At 35.4% G+C, this 15,377-nt stretch overlaps 1 protein-coding gene across 2 annotated transcripts in view; it reads left to right on the top strand.

Moving 5' to 3' along the window:
- RBMS3 (RNA binding motif single stranded interacting protein 3) overlaps positions 1–15,377 on the top strand; it is a 340,828-nt gene that overhangs the window by 96,881 nt on the left and 228,570 nt on the right. For both annotated transcript variants that reach the window (XM_072412382.1, XM_072412384.1), the window contains exon 2: positions 5,119–5,285. In XM_072412382.1, coding sequence (XP_072268483.1) covers positions 5,119–5,285 — 167 coding nt within the window. The remainder of the gene's footprint in view (positions 1–5,118; positions 5,286–15,377) is intronic.

Below are 15,377 nucleotides of genomic sequence, written 5' to 3'. Positions count from 1 at the left end.
AGTAATTGATTCCCCACATGGAATGCTTGAGGGAATGTCTGGTTCCCTGTTTTATAAATAGAACCTATAAAATAAATGCATGTGAAATGCTTTACAAGGCAAAATATCATGCATCTCTCCAACACACAGTTATAGGGTCTTCTTGAATAGTCAAGCATAGCCAGGTGTAGAGACATGATATCAGTGCTGGTGATCAGGTCTGCTCCACTCTTGTTAAATGATAGGTGGAAGTACAATGGAAGCTATACTATCCAGAGCAAATAAAAGCAAATTTTATTCTGAATGAAGTCCAACATGAAATAACAAACAGCTACTACTCTCTAAAGCTTATTATGCAAGTTATGCATTGGGTTAATTAATCATCATGATGGCCTATATACATATAAAAAGTATAGAATATACAACTATGTACATACATGAGGGCAAAGCATTGGTATGCGTCTGATGCAAGCTGCACTTTCTCAGAAAGCAAGTCTGTAGGGCTGCAAAGTGTGGATAGTATGTAGGTAGGAGAACAGAACTTTTTAACATGGGGGAACCCTTGAAAAAACTTACAAATCTTCAGGGAACCCCTACTATAATTACTATATCCATAGCTCCTGATGCATAAGTGTGGTGGTCATTGGAAAGAATGCCTCTTACATTGGTGGCAAGTGGGAAGAATGTCACCCTTACAGAATTTTTAGCGTCACTTGAACTTTTCTGACTTTTATAAGTGTATTTTCATTTAGTTTAAAAGAATATGTATTGAAAAAGCAGCTTTCCTTTCTTGCACACAATTGACTGGTTGAGAATGCTTATCGAGGAGCATTTGAAACAGCTACCAAATCATAAATCCAAGGTGTTAGGTAAGAAAACAGCAGATGGCGCCGTATAAATAGCAGGTCTCGTATAATTACCAGCACAAGATGTTGCTCAAAAAGAGCATTTAATTATCACATGAGACAAAGTGATGTTTCTGAACCTCAGAGGACTCCTTCATCAGTCATCATTTAACACACGTGTACCTTATTTACTAAGCTAAATAAACATTCACTTTGCACATTGGATTTTCAGCTTGCTAAGTTAACATCCTCTACTTTTTTAGTATATCAGCCAATTCATTGAAAACAAGGCTATTTTTAGGAGGCTGTAATTTTAACATGTTTTAAGTAATGTTTACTGATTACAACCATACTCCCTAAAACCCTGTGTTTTCAATCTTTAAATAATGTTTCTATGGGGAACAGTACCCAATACTGTAACAAAAGTCCCTATTATTAAATTGTTTGTATGTCTTCCCCAAGATTTTTAAATAAATTATTCATCACAGAACTCATGCTAATTGTTCTTTAACAACCCTGTTCTAGATTTTTAGTCTAAAAATGATGAAAAATCTTACCTTGGTTTTAAAGAGGGTGCCAAACCAAACTTTCTGGAGTCAACAAGCACAATATTGCCAGCATATTTTGGATGGAAACAACAATCACCCCAAACAGACAAACCCACTACTTGTTTCTTTTTTCTTTTCTATCCAACTGTGCTTCAGTCTTCCAATTTTAGTCATACCATTCATTCATCCATCCAAGTTTTTCTTATTTCTTTTAAGTCATACTTGTCAATCATTTTCAATTCCATTGTCAATTAGTTGTCTATTGAATAAACCTAATTGCTTTTAGCAAGGAGCAAATCTGGGAGTTGGTTATTTCAAAATCCTTGAAGGGATACCATAGTTTACCATAGATTCGGTAAAAGCTATGATATTTTTCACTCAAGACTTTGAGAAAATGGACAGTACAGTATACATTACAGCTACAGACCAGTATGCTCAGTTTTAAATTGTAGCCTAAAGCTTAATCCCATGGAACTACACTTCAAGAGTTAAATGCTCGCTTTCATCTAGGGAAACACACAAAAGCATTTTTACTTACCTTAGCCCTCGCTCCCACAGGATTTATTTTCTCATGTGGTTTGTTCCCGAAGCTTGTACTCTTTATCACTTCATTAGTCGCAGGCCTCAGATATCCTCCCTTACAATGACGGATCAGCAGTTCCCTATTGTAGGTGAGGACAGTGAGGGTCCTGCCAGAGTAGCAGAGGGAGGAAGAGAGCACCAGGGGAGCAAAGAATAAGGTATACAGTATGTATGTGCTTTTTATTATTCCCCTAGATGAAAACAAGCATTTAAACCTTGCAGTGCCTCATTCCATGGACAATTGTGTCCTTTCTCTGGACTTAGGCTTTAAAAGAAACCTGTCATAAGAAAACATGGAGAGTGCCATTACTAACATTTGCTTATGATAATGCCAGCAGCTTGGCTGTCATGCTGACGCTCTTTCTTTTGCCTGCCTGCATATTTGGTACAGAGCAGAATATCAGACTACTGGCATTTTCAGTAGCAATAACAAGCCTTGTTTTTTTCCTATGACATGTTTAATTTAAAGTCCATAATATTAAAATAGAGGTAATATTCTGAAGCTTAGCACATGTTTTTATTTACAGCTATATAAAACTTGATTTTCTAAAATAGGATAACTTGAGGACAAAATATGAAGGAGAAAGTTTTTTGGGGATACACACACATTTATGTACAGTATGGACATTATCATAGTCAAGAAATTAACTTGCTTCCCCATTCTACTACTTGGTTTTATTTCAACAGATCATCTTAGTTATTTTTCTATGCCTAAAATGCATTGTGTTGATGCCATGTGATTACACATACATTGGTGGTATTAAAAATGCTGGGTTATTTTTATATGTATTTTTGCAATTGACATTACTGATACAGTCATATTTTACCAAATCAATAATAACTTGTTCTTCTTTATTAATATTAGTATTTTTATAGTATAATAGTTAAAGATGAAATTCCTACCATTCTCAGAATGCAGGTGGTATGGTTGTTCGAAAAAATTAAACATTTTTTTCCAGATGTCATCTATTGAATTTTCCTTGGTGCTTTAGCTGCCAGGTTCCATCAAGCTGGTTTTTGTAGAACATATAAGCCTATGCATTATACCTGTTTTCCTCTCTTGGGGAAAGCAGATGGCAGAATGCAGGAACCTTTTCCTCACCTTAGAGCCAATTCTTTCCATGCTTTCCATGCCATGTCTCTGGGAAGCTTAAAAAAATAACTTGCAGTGTATTGTGGGAATTATTTTATAGTATAAATGCTAATACAGTTAAAAGTTTTTACAAAAGAGAATTTCTATCATATAGAATTATTCATTGCCACGTGGAATCTGAGCCTAATATTAATGAAACATTTTACAGTATTACAGCAGAATCTTTGTGTGAATGTATGTTTTTTGCACGTTTTACTCTGGATGCAAATAGCAGAGTAGATGTAAATCATAACTTGATGATGTTTAGAATGCTAAAGCATTGTGTAATATAAAATACATATATACAATATATTTGTCTTTTAGACATTTTTACCTTTTGGCACATTCCTATCTATGTATACACTCCATCCAGTGGCTATTTCATAACATTGCTAGGTGGAAGGAGGGAGCAGCTTTCATATAGTGATGATCATGAAATACCCCTGTACAATAAGCATTGCTAAAGTTGCTTTTAGTCTCCACCAGAAGTTTTTTTTATCACCCTTCAATGCTGAATTTCTTTCAGTTACAACATGCTTTTTTAAATGAAATACCTGTTTCATATCTCTTACAATCTATCAAAATGGTTCAAATCAGGCTTCAATTAAGACAGTCCATAACCCAGCATTTGTTTTTGTTTTTTTTTACCCATTCTTTGGAGGATTTGCTAGTGTGTCTTGAGAAAAATCAACTTCTGCTTCAATTTCAACTTTTAGACATCACAATATCATCAAATACACTTTATTATCATACAAAATTCATAGTTCAATCAATAGGATTCAAAATTCAGAATAAGAAATCTAAGCTATTCACTTACCAAGGTGCATTATTCTTTACAAGGGATAATTCACTTAGCTTAATGAATTTGGTGAAAATTAATTTCCCAACGAATGCCTAATGAGGTTTTAGAAAGTCTAAAAAGACAACGGAATTTCTATTCACATGATTGGTGGTCATGTCAGGGGGAAAAATCAGATTGTAATGTGAACAACTTTGGTTAAGTAACCTCAATGACTCCATGCTGTCTGGGCACTAAACCAGAAGCAAAGCAACTTTAAATCATAATACATCACTATGCTTTAAAGTTGGCATGAAGTTCTTTTGAATTGTTGTCCTTGGTTACATGGCAAACTGTGGTCTTGCTTGTGGTCTGTTACATAGAAAAGTGTAGTCTTCCCCCAATGTTCTTTTTGGACAGCATACCTTTTTTCTTAGAATAATTCCCATCAAGTTTTGATCAGTTAAAGGTAATTTTAATTGTAGTTGGATGCACTTTGACACCAGTAGAGTTACCACAGATCTTGCAATGCTATTTGGGAATGCTTGGAGACTTCTTTCAAAAACAATTACTTGTTGGCAAAATGTTCCGGGCTGGCTAGTACTAGACAGGTTAGCAGGCATTTGAAATAGTTGCCACTTGCAGACTCTTTGCTATGGAATCATGGTATTAAAATATTTTGCTAACCTTCATAAATCCCTTGATAGGCTAGCTATCTACAACGTTCTGAGGGCCTGAGAGAGTTTTTTTTTCAATCTCCCACACATGATTAGCAAAGACAGCACCAGACCCTACGTTACTAAATTTGAAATAAAATAGGTTCCATCTGAATACCCTTCCATGGAGATTCATTATGGCAGTTAATATGGAACACCTTAGCCTCATCATAATTTCATGGATTATGAAGTGGTGGTAAATGTAGGTAAATGAGTACTTACTTTTTCCACTTAACAATCATCATTGCAATGTCAATTTTTATGTGTTATTTCTTTATGTATATTTAATTTATCTGTAAGCACTGTAAGCATCCACTTATCTATCGTATATCTATCTCACAATACTTCACACAAACAGGTGACTCCATATGACATTTATTTTGGAAAATCACTCTTACATTTTTTAGCAAATACATAATATTACCAATATATACAACTGCCTATTTTAAATATTGTCATACAGTACAAAAGTAATGAACATAAATTCCTTTCACTTAGATATTATTTAATTAATGTTGCTTTTTTTATATATTTGCAGCAGTCTTATGCACCAGCTCCTCACCCCATGGCTCCCCCCAGCCCCAGCACAAACAGTAGTAACAACAGCAGCAACAGCAGTACGGAGCAGTTGAGTAAAACAAACCTGTATATTAGAGGACTTCCACCTGGAACGACAGACCAAGATCTCATTAAACTTTGTCAACCGTAAGTCAAATTGAAAATTGCATAATATATGTTCTACAATACATACCAATGATTTTACTAGCTTTGGATGTATTATTAGTTGCTAGCAGCTTGGATTTTTGCAGAATGCTAAGCATGGTAGAGACTTACTGATGAAATATTTATGTTGCATGGAATGTTCACTATTTGTGACTTGAAGTTGTGTGTGGGATGATTTAATAACTGACAAGAACAAGATACAGACTGACGTTTTTGCAAACTTCCCTTAATTTACAATTTACGCCTGGATCAAGCCTCAATCCTTTTTAATTTAGTCACTTACTTTCTATTATAATCCAAGTCTGAAGATTAATATTATTATCATCATTATGTACTTGTATAGTGCTGACATTAGGCAACACTTTACAAATTCCATTATCATGTCATTAACTATCCTATTTTTGTTTTTTAAATTAGCGCAGTCCCCTCCCCTTCAAATCATTAGGTGATCCAGGGGTGAATTTCTTTGCTCTTGGACTTGTTCTGAATCTTGTAATCCCAAAACTCAGGGTCTTCCCTCAAGGCATACAGTCTGATGGTAATGGGCATCAGTCTTTTTGTGATTTCTAGTGCTCTGGAGGAAATGCCAGCAAAGGAGGCTTTTGTTACCCCTTCCTGCTCTCATGAACTAGTTTTAGGGTCCTTAGGTAACACAGCAAAAATAAACAAACCAGAAATACATTTTTTGTTTGAGTACAGCAATGTATGCAGACATTTCCTGGCTGTCAGGTGGCAGGAAGCATGCACCTCTGGAATGGAGTTACCTGTGACATCATGGTCTGCGTTTTTTCCACAGCTGAATATAGCAATAATTGTGTGACATTCTGCCTATTGTACACCACAGAAATAACATCACCTTTGTGCATCCTATTATTACAAAATATAATGTCACGTGATTGAATGTTTAGACTGTACAGTGTAAAACTGTAAAGGTCCTTTAGTGAGTTCTTTCCTTTGGCAAATGTAAGGTTATGATCCCAGGAAATGCTGAGTGGCTCACATTTCAAGAAAAAATTGCTTTGCATTGTTTTGGAGTGCCATTCTGCAAAATGTGGGCTTCTCAGCATTCATTAGAATCTTGACAGAATGATAGTGACGTCACACCCTACACCAGAAGCCCGGGGTAAGGTAAGTATAACTTACTTATATGGTAAGAAGGCTAATGGCTTTCCCCCCATTTTTTTATTTATTAGCTTTTCATTTTAGTGCAGTGTCTCACAAAATAGAGAGGAGTCCCTCTAAATCAGCTAAATTACAAATGTAAAAAAAAAAAAAACACATTTTATAGTGTATATTTAAAACATTCTACTTTGTGTTGAAATCGAATACATTTTGTCCCAGGTCACCTTCAATGTCACGGCTAGAGACATTTAAAAGTAATAGTATTAGTATGGATCCCACAGGTACGCCACTAAATTCTGTTTACCACAACAACTGCTTGCCTTCTCTCTTGAAACCAATGTCTTGCAAACTGTCAATTTACAATCCAATCCCAGTGCATATAAACTTGTTTATCAGTATTCCAGGAGAAATGGTGTCATAGGGTTAATTGAAAGCTTAGTAAGCCACATCTGCTTGTCCACTCTAAATTATCGAGTTATCTGGTCTCTGTTCAAGTGCTCCTATTTCCAGAGAAATACATAGTGCACTACTGCCTAATATTTCTGTAGCAATATAACAAAGTTGGAATAACCCTAATAAGTTGGGAACTCATTGTAATTTGCTTTGTATATATTTGTTTTAAATTCTGCTGTTTTATGGCCCTAATAGCCCCAATGGTGTGCATCATATGAAATATTGGTTATCAGGTGGATTGTTCAGTTAACAAATCTGCATGAGGAAACTGTTAACATGGTAAAATGTACAAGAGTAGTATATATTTTTTTTAAAAAACCCTGTACCTTTTATCAGTATAAAAACTGTGTGCTCAAGAGACTTTGTCAAGGCGCAAATAATGTAGCATATACCTATACTCCTATGCCCTTATAATCAGATTGCAACTTTGTAGCAAGTCATAAAGTAAACAACTGTAGGAGAGAAACACATGGACACCGAGATTTGCATGTTTGTGTCTTCTCTTTTCTCTCAGTCTGGAAAGTTGATGTGACCTTTCTTAACAAATATAGCATCATCCTTCAGGAAAGTAAAGCAAAATTATTATAAGGAAGAGATAGAGCAAAAAAAATTACTGCAGATTTTACATTAAAAAAGGCAAATAAATTAGATAACAACACAACATATATTAAAAAAAGATCACATATTGGTAATATGCTAGTCAGACATGTAGAATTTGGTATTGGGGGTGGGGGTATAAGAAAACAAGTCCAGGGAAAACATAATTCAAAATGACAGTGGTTGTTCTTGGTCAGTCGTTTAGTGATCCACCATGGATGATTATTAACCGGCTTTGGGGACCAATGTTTCGTTCATTTAGGGGGGACAATTATCTAGCATGTGTACATGGCTTAAGAGAGCTTCAAAATATCTATATATAAATAAATTTGTGTATATATACATAAATAAATATATATATATATATATATATATATATATATGTAGGGTCACTGTAAGGACATATAAAAGGTATCGATAAATGTTTTATAGTTTACGTGGTATTTGCACCTCTTGTAAAAAGTAGACGGCTTCATACAATCACAGCTTATCTGAGTTGGCACAATTTATTATTTCAATTTTCAAAAGTATTCTTAAGCACAATGCATACATTAGCTAGAATACAATACATTTATACAAGTGATTGAAGATGAAGGTAGGAGTAAAACAGAAGAGTCAAATGACAAAGGAATTTATTACTTTATTACTAAAAAAAAGAAAAGATAATTGAGAATTAAATATAAAGACAATAAATGTGCATTTAAATGAAATATATTATTTTTATATATACAGTTTTTTCTCTGTATTTTTCATTTTTGTAATATCTTTCTATATACACTATGTGCCTTTCAGCAGTAGCTGCATTGCACTTGTCAGTGAGGGGTTCTTGGTAGCGACAACAATGAACTATACTTGTGTATTTTGTGTTGACATGGCCATTCGGTAGTCTCCATCCAAATTTCATAATACATGGACAGAACATTGCGACATTGGAATACTGTGGGTGCTTGAAATAAAGGACTTATTGATGAGAGCACTAGGGACCATTAAAATGTATAAAGAGAGTCTGTAATAGTACTAACACCTAAGGTCTTATCAGCCCTTGCCTCTGTCCCTACACATATATAGGTAGATGCATAGACGGAAGAATAATTCCAGGGCAATTAATAATCAGATTTAGTACCATATTTGGACAATATTGATTATCATTTTTAGTATCCATTTACTCAATTTAAATTTAATAAAGATGTAATTGTAACTGCGTGCACAAAAATGTAAAAATATTAGGTTTCATAAGCAGTATCACAAATGACATAAAAATTGCAACTGCTACCATTTTATTCTACAGAATTTTTGCTTTTGGAAAATATGTAATGTATTTGATATATGCATAGTAGGTAATCTTTAAGTCTTAAATGTTTACCTCGTTAAGAATAAATTATAAACAAGCCTCATCCCAAGCCACCCTTTTTAACGTCTTCTATCAATCTTGTCACCACCCCTCTATCTGATGTGATCTATATTGATTGTGATGAAGTGCCTACCCATATTTTGTTACTTGAAAAAAGAGGACTGAAGCACTAGCTGTTATGGAAGGAATTAAAGCAAATAATACTTAAACATCTTCCCCTAGCCAATACAGGCTCTTCATCTATTATGGGAAGGGCACATGTTTAAGGCAGTGTGGTGTACTTTAAAGCAAAAGTAAATCATCCATACATTGAAGATATTATTTAAAACTTTACAGTGTTTTACTTTATCTTTAAATAGCTTCCTTATTCCCCCCTATTGCAAATGTCCTGCTGTTTATGATGTAATGATAAGGAAACATCAAGTTATTGTGTTGTTCATGTGTTTGCTGTCTATTAAACATTAAGTTGGACAGTTCTGACAAATTGTCTAATGCTACAAAACCCCTTATCAATTTGTGAGCGACTTGTCAGTGTAATCTGTCAAGCTGCTGTGAATGAACAGGCGGAATAGAGGCCATCATTAAATCATTTCATATACAGAAGCCCACTGCTGATACTGTTCGGGTATGACAATGTATTCTTGTCTCACATTGACCTTGGTTATTTATTATTTCTAGAATGGGACAACTTGAAATAAAAAATGTTGAAAAGTTAAAGTTCCTACATTATGTTTGAATTATTGATGTATTATCTGTATCAACAAAAGTGAGAGATTTTTTTACTTTAGGTTGGATAGTTACTTTAGGATAGTTTTTAGCTGATAAATACAATTGTTTTCTCAAGTAACAGAATTACAAAATTATAGAATGGTTGGATAGTCATACAAAGAGTCACATGGTAGGAAATTCTAAACCAAATGTATTGTGTCCGTTTGCACACAAAGAGGATATATGTATAAAGCAGCGAATATGACAGTTAGCAAACATTCACTGCATGTGAATCAACCACTATAATTTAAAACACATGTATCAGGAAGATTCCGGCAATAATTGTTCTGTGAGTGTAACAAGCTGTCAGCTCCGCTCCCGATTGCTCTTACAGTTCTACACAGTCAAAAATATAACCCAAATTTTCCCCACATAAACTTTAATGGTGTTCGAATTTGGCGTTCGATCACTCGAAAAATATCGGGCTATTCAATCGAATAGCCACCGCATCGAACACTGAGCTATTCGACCAACACTAAGTGGGAGGCTCTGGCTGCTCCTTCTGTGCATGCCCTCAGTGGCGTTGGTCCTTCTCTCGATGTTGTCTTGTGTTGTCCTGAAATTCCAGGAAGAACGGGACCGGATCGAGGGAAGGACCAGCGCCAACGAGGGACCTGCAGGATTAAAGAGAAATGTAATTTTTTTGTTTTTAGTTTAGTTCCACTATAAATAAAAAAGGTTTCACCCATACGTTTTGACTTATGCTTTGTTAAATAACAAAGATGCTGATTATATACAGCAATTATTTGTCTTTTGGTCTTTTACAACCTTTAAAACTTCTGGATATATTTTATGTCATCGTAGCATTATTTCCACTGTTGCTTCACACCGCAAAACATTTTAGTCTATTAAAAAAAATGAGAAATAAAAAAGAATACAGAAAACGAAAGACAAAAAAGCCAGTCTGCAGCACTGCTTCTTGATATACTCTCAGCTGTATTTAGATGTATTGGATAGGAAATTATTTTGTACTTCAGCTCCCCTTGAGTGTTCTGAAGAGTAGAGTAGGCTACCTCCAACAGATGAGTGGATTTCAGGAGTCTGTATTAAATTATGCATGCACTTCTCCTCTGACACACAAGCTCTAACAAGAGCATATCTCATTACCACTCTGTATGAAGACATCTGGATTTTATGGGAAATTCAGAGGCATGATAGCATTTGCAGGAAAGTAAAGAAAACATGATTGACAGAGTTGCTGTTGATAAATGATCCACTGATATTGCAGTTAAATAAATATCCCTTGGTGCAAAATACTTGTAGTAGTAATGTGGAAGTAATGTGAAAGAGACTGTAAAATAAAAAGAAAAGCTGTGCATGCGGATAATTATTTCACTAAATTTTATATTTAAAAAATATGCAGCACTTTCCATAGACCATAGTTTTGTCACCAACTGTCACTCAGAATTACGCGCAGTCTAATGTCCTTATCATAGTACTTTGTTACAAACATAGCCCAAGTCTGATTTTACAGGGAAACCAATGTTTTCTGATATGCGGGTGTTAGCTGAAAGTTCAAAGTAAAATTCGGGCAAGCAATGGTGAAACATAAAAACTAACTAAACACCAAATTTTTTGGCTGTCTGATCCTTTCTGAAAATTACCACCCACTGAAGCTGGTGACCATTTTTTGCAGCACGTATGAAAAGGTAAAACACAAGTTAATTGTGAATAGTGTTTAATAAAATGCAAAATACAGTATATATAAAAGTGACAGCAAAAACAATATTAGTCCAGCTACAGTGAATAACAGTTTTGGCTATATAGAGTGTTGGCTATATAGCATGAAATTTATTTGAGAAAGAGTTGACATATCTATATGTGAAATAAAAGAATCATGTAAAAATGTGAAATTTATTTATTTTTATTTTTTTGTTAAGGACTTACAGTGTTTGTGTTTTTTAAAATTGGCTTATAGCTAATCTAAAGTTGTTAAAAAAGATTTAAAAGAGAAAAAAACATTCCCTTACTCTAGTGGGAATCATTTAAGCAGCACAGTTCTTTTGCACTAGATGTGTTTTATTTTGTGGTTAAAAAGATATTGTAAATAAAGAGTATTTCCAGTCCAGAGTTTGGGAATCAGGAAGTGGTCCGGGAGTTATGTACCAAGATCTAACCACAAATGCAAAACTAGAGTAACTTATCTGCATTGGACATAAGGGTAAACATTTGGCATTTGAAAAAGTCCATTAGCAAAGATCAGTTTCCACTTGCTTTATACAAATATTGTTTTTTTAGACAATGCGAACAATACAGCAAAGTAAAGCTTGGAAAGCTGTCATGTCAATATTTACAAATTGATTGATTTACAGTAGAGGCTGTTTCCTGTCAAAAAAGGGAATGGTTTGAAAAAAATGTACCAAAATTAGTAAATTAAGTGAAGATATATATTTTTTAAAATACCCAAATATATGCAAAAGAAATAAGAAAAAAGAGAATTTTGTTGTATAATTGAATGGTTGGTGTAAATGTCTACTAAGATCAGTAAACATTCGCTTAAGCTGCTTACACACGTCCAATTTTTATCGTGAATGAACGACGAACGACTGATTGGCCAAAAATCGTTCAAAAAAAAAGTAACCAACGACGCCGACGAACGAGGATAGTCGTTGGAAATGAACGACCAGACCAGCAGATCCGTTTGGACGACCATCGTTCACCATTTATCGTGTGTACGGTCGTTCAGTGATTGTGCATGTTCTGAGCATGCGCGATGAACGAACGTTCGATACTGGCTGTAGGAGTTCTTCATCCCGTTCCAGTGCAGTACTTCATCCTGTTTAGTTCAAATTTAAAACTTACCTGCAGTCAAGTATAAATAAGTGACACACACACAATTTTTTTTGTAATACATATTTTTACCAAAAAATGTATGAAAATAAAATATAAAAAAATATAAATATATACACATTTTTTAAAAAATTTTTTGACAATTTTTTTGAGTGCATGCAGGTCTCTTCTCGCCTCACTCACTGTCTTTGCCACTTCCTTCTATTTCTGGTCCATTGCCTCGAGTTTGGCCATTAGTTCTTTTTTTTGTGAAACAACATCTGTGTAGAAATAAAAAGAAGAATATTAAGTGGATTTGAGACATTTTTGCATAAACAATATATGAATGCTTACCAACACTTCTCGCCATCTGCCATGACGTGCCTGGCTCTTGACCTTCTCGTTCTCCCTCTGAAACTTTAAGAGCAAACAAAAACAAAAAGTTAAATTACACACAATTATATGCAACCTACCTCTCTAAAATTTTGGTACATACCTGGCTCAATTTCCACCACAGATTCCACTACCTCCTATATCCTACCTTCCACCTCTACCGGCTCCTCTGGACGCCCAGCCTGGTCAGGGGACCCCAGAATGCACTCTGCATAAAAAATAAATTATTAACATATTTGAACAAATGGAAAAATAATGTATTTTTCATATTTATAAAGTTATACATTTTTTCTTATTAAATATATACCAATATCCTACCTTCCACCTCTTGCTGCTCCTCCGGACGCACCTGCGGCTGTTCCTCTACCTCCCGAGCACGTCGTCCTAATGCATAAAAACAAATACAGAAGCAAAAATTGTCATTAAAAAATTTTTTTAAAAAAAATTGCAATAAAAAAATGACTAATAATTAAAAAAATATATAAACAAATACAAATAAATTAAAAATAGTTTCCAAAAATATTACATAACCTCAAAAGAATAATTTTCCAAAAATTAAACTTCTACAAACTGACAAAATTTTTGCTTACGTTTTCTGGCGATACGACGCCTTAACGTATACAGCATGTCCCTCTCTCGGTTCTTGAGATCAGACCACCTTTTCCTCAATTGATCCTTCGACCGTTCCACAGGAAATTTTTGCTGTAATCTCCTCTGCAATTTTTCTAAAATTCGATTTTTCCGCGCATTCTGGGATCCGACCATCATAATCGCTTTTCTCCAGGACCTCCACCAACACCTCCATCTCCTCTCTTGACATAGGTGTGGCTCTTTGTGCCTCTGACGTCACAGGCAAACATTTAACAGGAAGTGGGTGGGTGGATTTGCAAAGTGCTGTGGGAAATCAGAAGTGCAAAGTGCAAAATCCGGCACGTGCGGTCGTTCGTACGAATATTCGCCCGACAATTCGATTGACAAACAAACATTATTAAGGTGGGTGATGCTGCATATTTTTATATGTTTTTTTAAGTTATATGTTTATAGTTTTGTTATATTTTATATTTTTATGTTTTTCACAGATCATGGCCTATGATGCATTTAATAATCCTGACTTCATGCGTGAGTTTATTGAGGCATACAGGTCCCATCCCTGTCTGTGGAAGGTAAAGTCTACGGATTATTCAAATCGTCAGATGAAACTGAAGGCGCATACCGCTATGGTGGAGCTCAGCAAGACCGTTAATCCTGCCGCCGACATAAAATATGTGAAGCAAAAGATACAAAACCTGCATACCGTTTTCAAAAGAATGACTATGTCATCCTGCCATTCTACTGCTCCAGTAGTGTTGAAGTACTCCAAGTACTTGCTTCTGCTTTCTTTAGCCAACACAGAAGCATTCAGAGGTACTGCAACCTGTACATCCACTAGACCCGTGAATTGGTTACTGCTTTCACCCGGTGCGGCTGGGCTGTAGTAGAATCTTGCTCCATTAGAGGACCAAATGATGCACTGCAATTATTGGGGCGTAGAAAATTATGTAGCAAGCAGCAAGCATAAACTACCTTGTCAATTTTGTTCATGTGGAGATTGATAGCAGTATGGAATATTCTAAAGCGATTTGCTAGAATACCGAACGCATTCTCAACCTCCCTCCTAGCACGAGATAACCGGTAATTAAAATTTTTTTCTGTTTGTCCAAGTTTTTTTGAGGATAGGGTTTTAACAGGTTTTCATGCAATGCAAATGCTTCATCTGCAACAAACACAAAGTTCAGTCCCTCCACAGTTTGGCTGTTTCTAGGTAGCTGCAGTTGCTTGTTCATCAGCTTCCTGTGAAATGGCGTACCATCCAGAACCCCTCCATCAGACATGCGCCCATTTCTTCCTATGTCCACTAAAATAAATTCATAACGGGCATTCACTATTGCCATGTGCACGATGCTAAAAAACCCCTTATAGTTATAATATTACGATCTACTGTCTACCGGTGGGGTAATTCTTACATGCTTCCCATCAATTGCTGCTCCACAATTTGGGAAGTTCCATAAATCTTGAAATTCTGAAGCGATGGCCAGCCATTCCTCTGGTGTATTAGGAAATTGAAAGAAGAACATAGAAAGGATTTTTTATGCATAATAATATGTTATGTTTATATGTTCTATTTATTTTTCTTGCAGACTTCCTCCTGTAGTGAACCTGCAGAGAGCTCACCTGCTGCCACAACATCCACTCCTATGAGTTCCAACCAAAAAAGGGGTCAAAAAAGGAAACATCAGGAGATGGAAAAACAGAAAGCTTTCAAAAAAGCCATGGCCATAATAAATGAAAAAGAGGATCATTTGGATGGCTTTGGCTTCTATATCGTGTCAAAACTGCTGCAGATGAGCCCAGAACAAGCAGGTGCGGTGGAGATTATTATGACAGATTTGGTGAACAAAGGCATGATGAATCAACTAAACCCACAATACCCTACCTATTCCTACCCCTATCCATACCCACAGCCTCACCCTTCACCTGTACAAACTCAACGCCTCCCTTATGAGTATCATCCCTACCCTTCCTCCAGTACACCAAATCAGTACAGTTTTGGCAATGCAAGCCTCCATTTCACTAATTTATAG

This window comes from Pyxicephalus adspersus, chromosome 5 (assembly GCF_032062135.1).
Source record: "Pyxicephalus adspersus chromosome 5, UCB_Pads_2.0, whole genome shotgun sequence".
Lineage (NCBI taxonomy): Eukaryota > Metazoa > Chordata > Amphibia > Anura > Pyxicephalidae > Pyxicephalus > Pyxicephalus adspersus.
The sequence above is the reverse complement of the archived record's forward strand: the minus strand, read 5'-3'. Positions and strand labels throughout refer to the sequence as shown.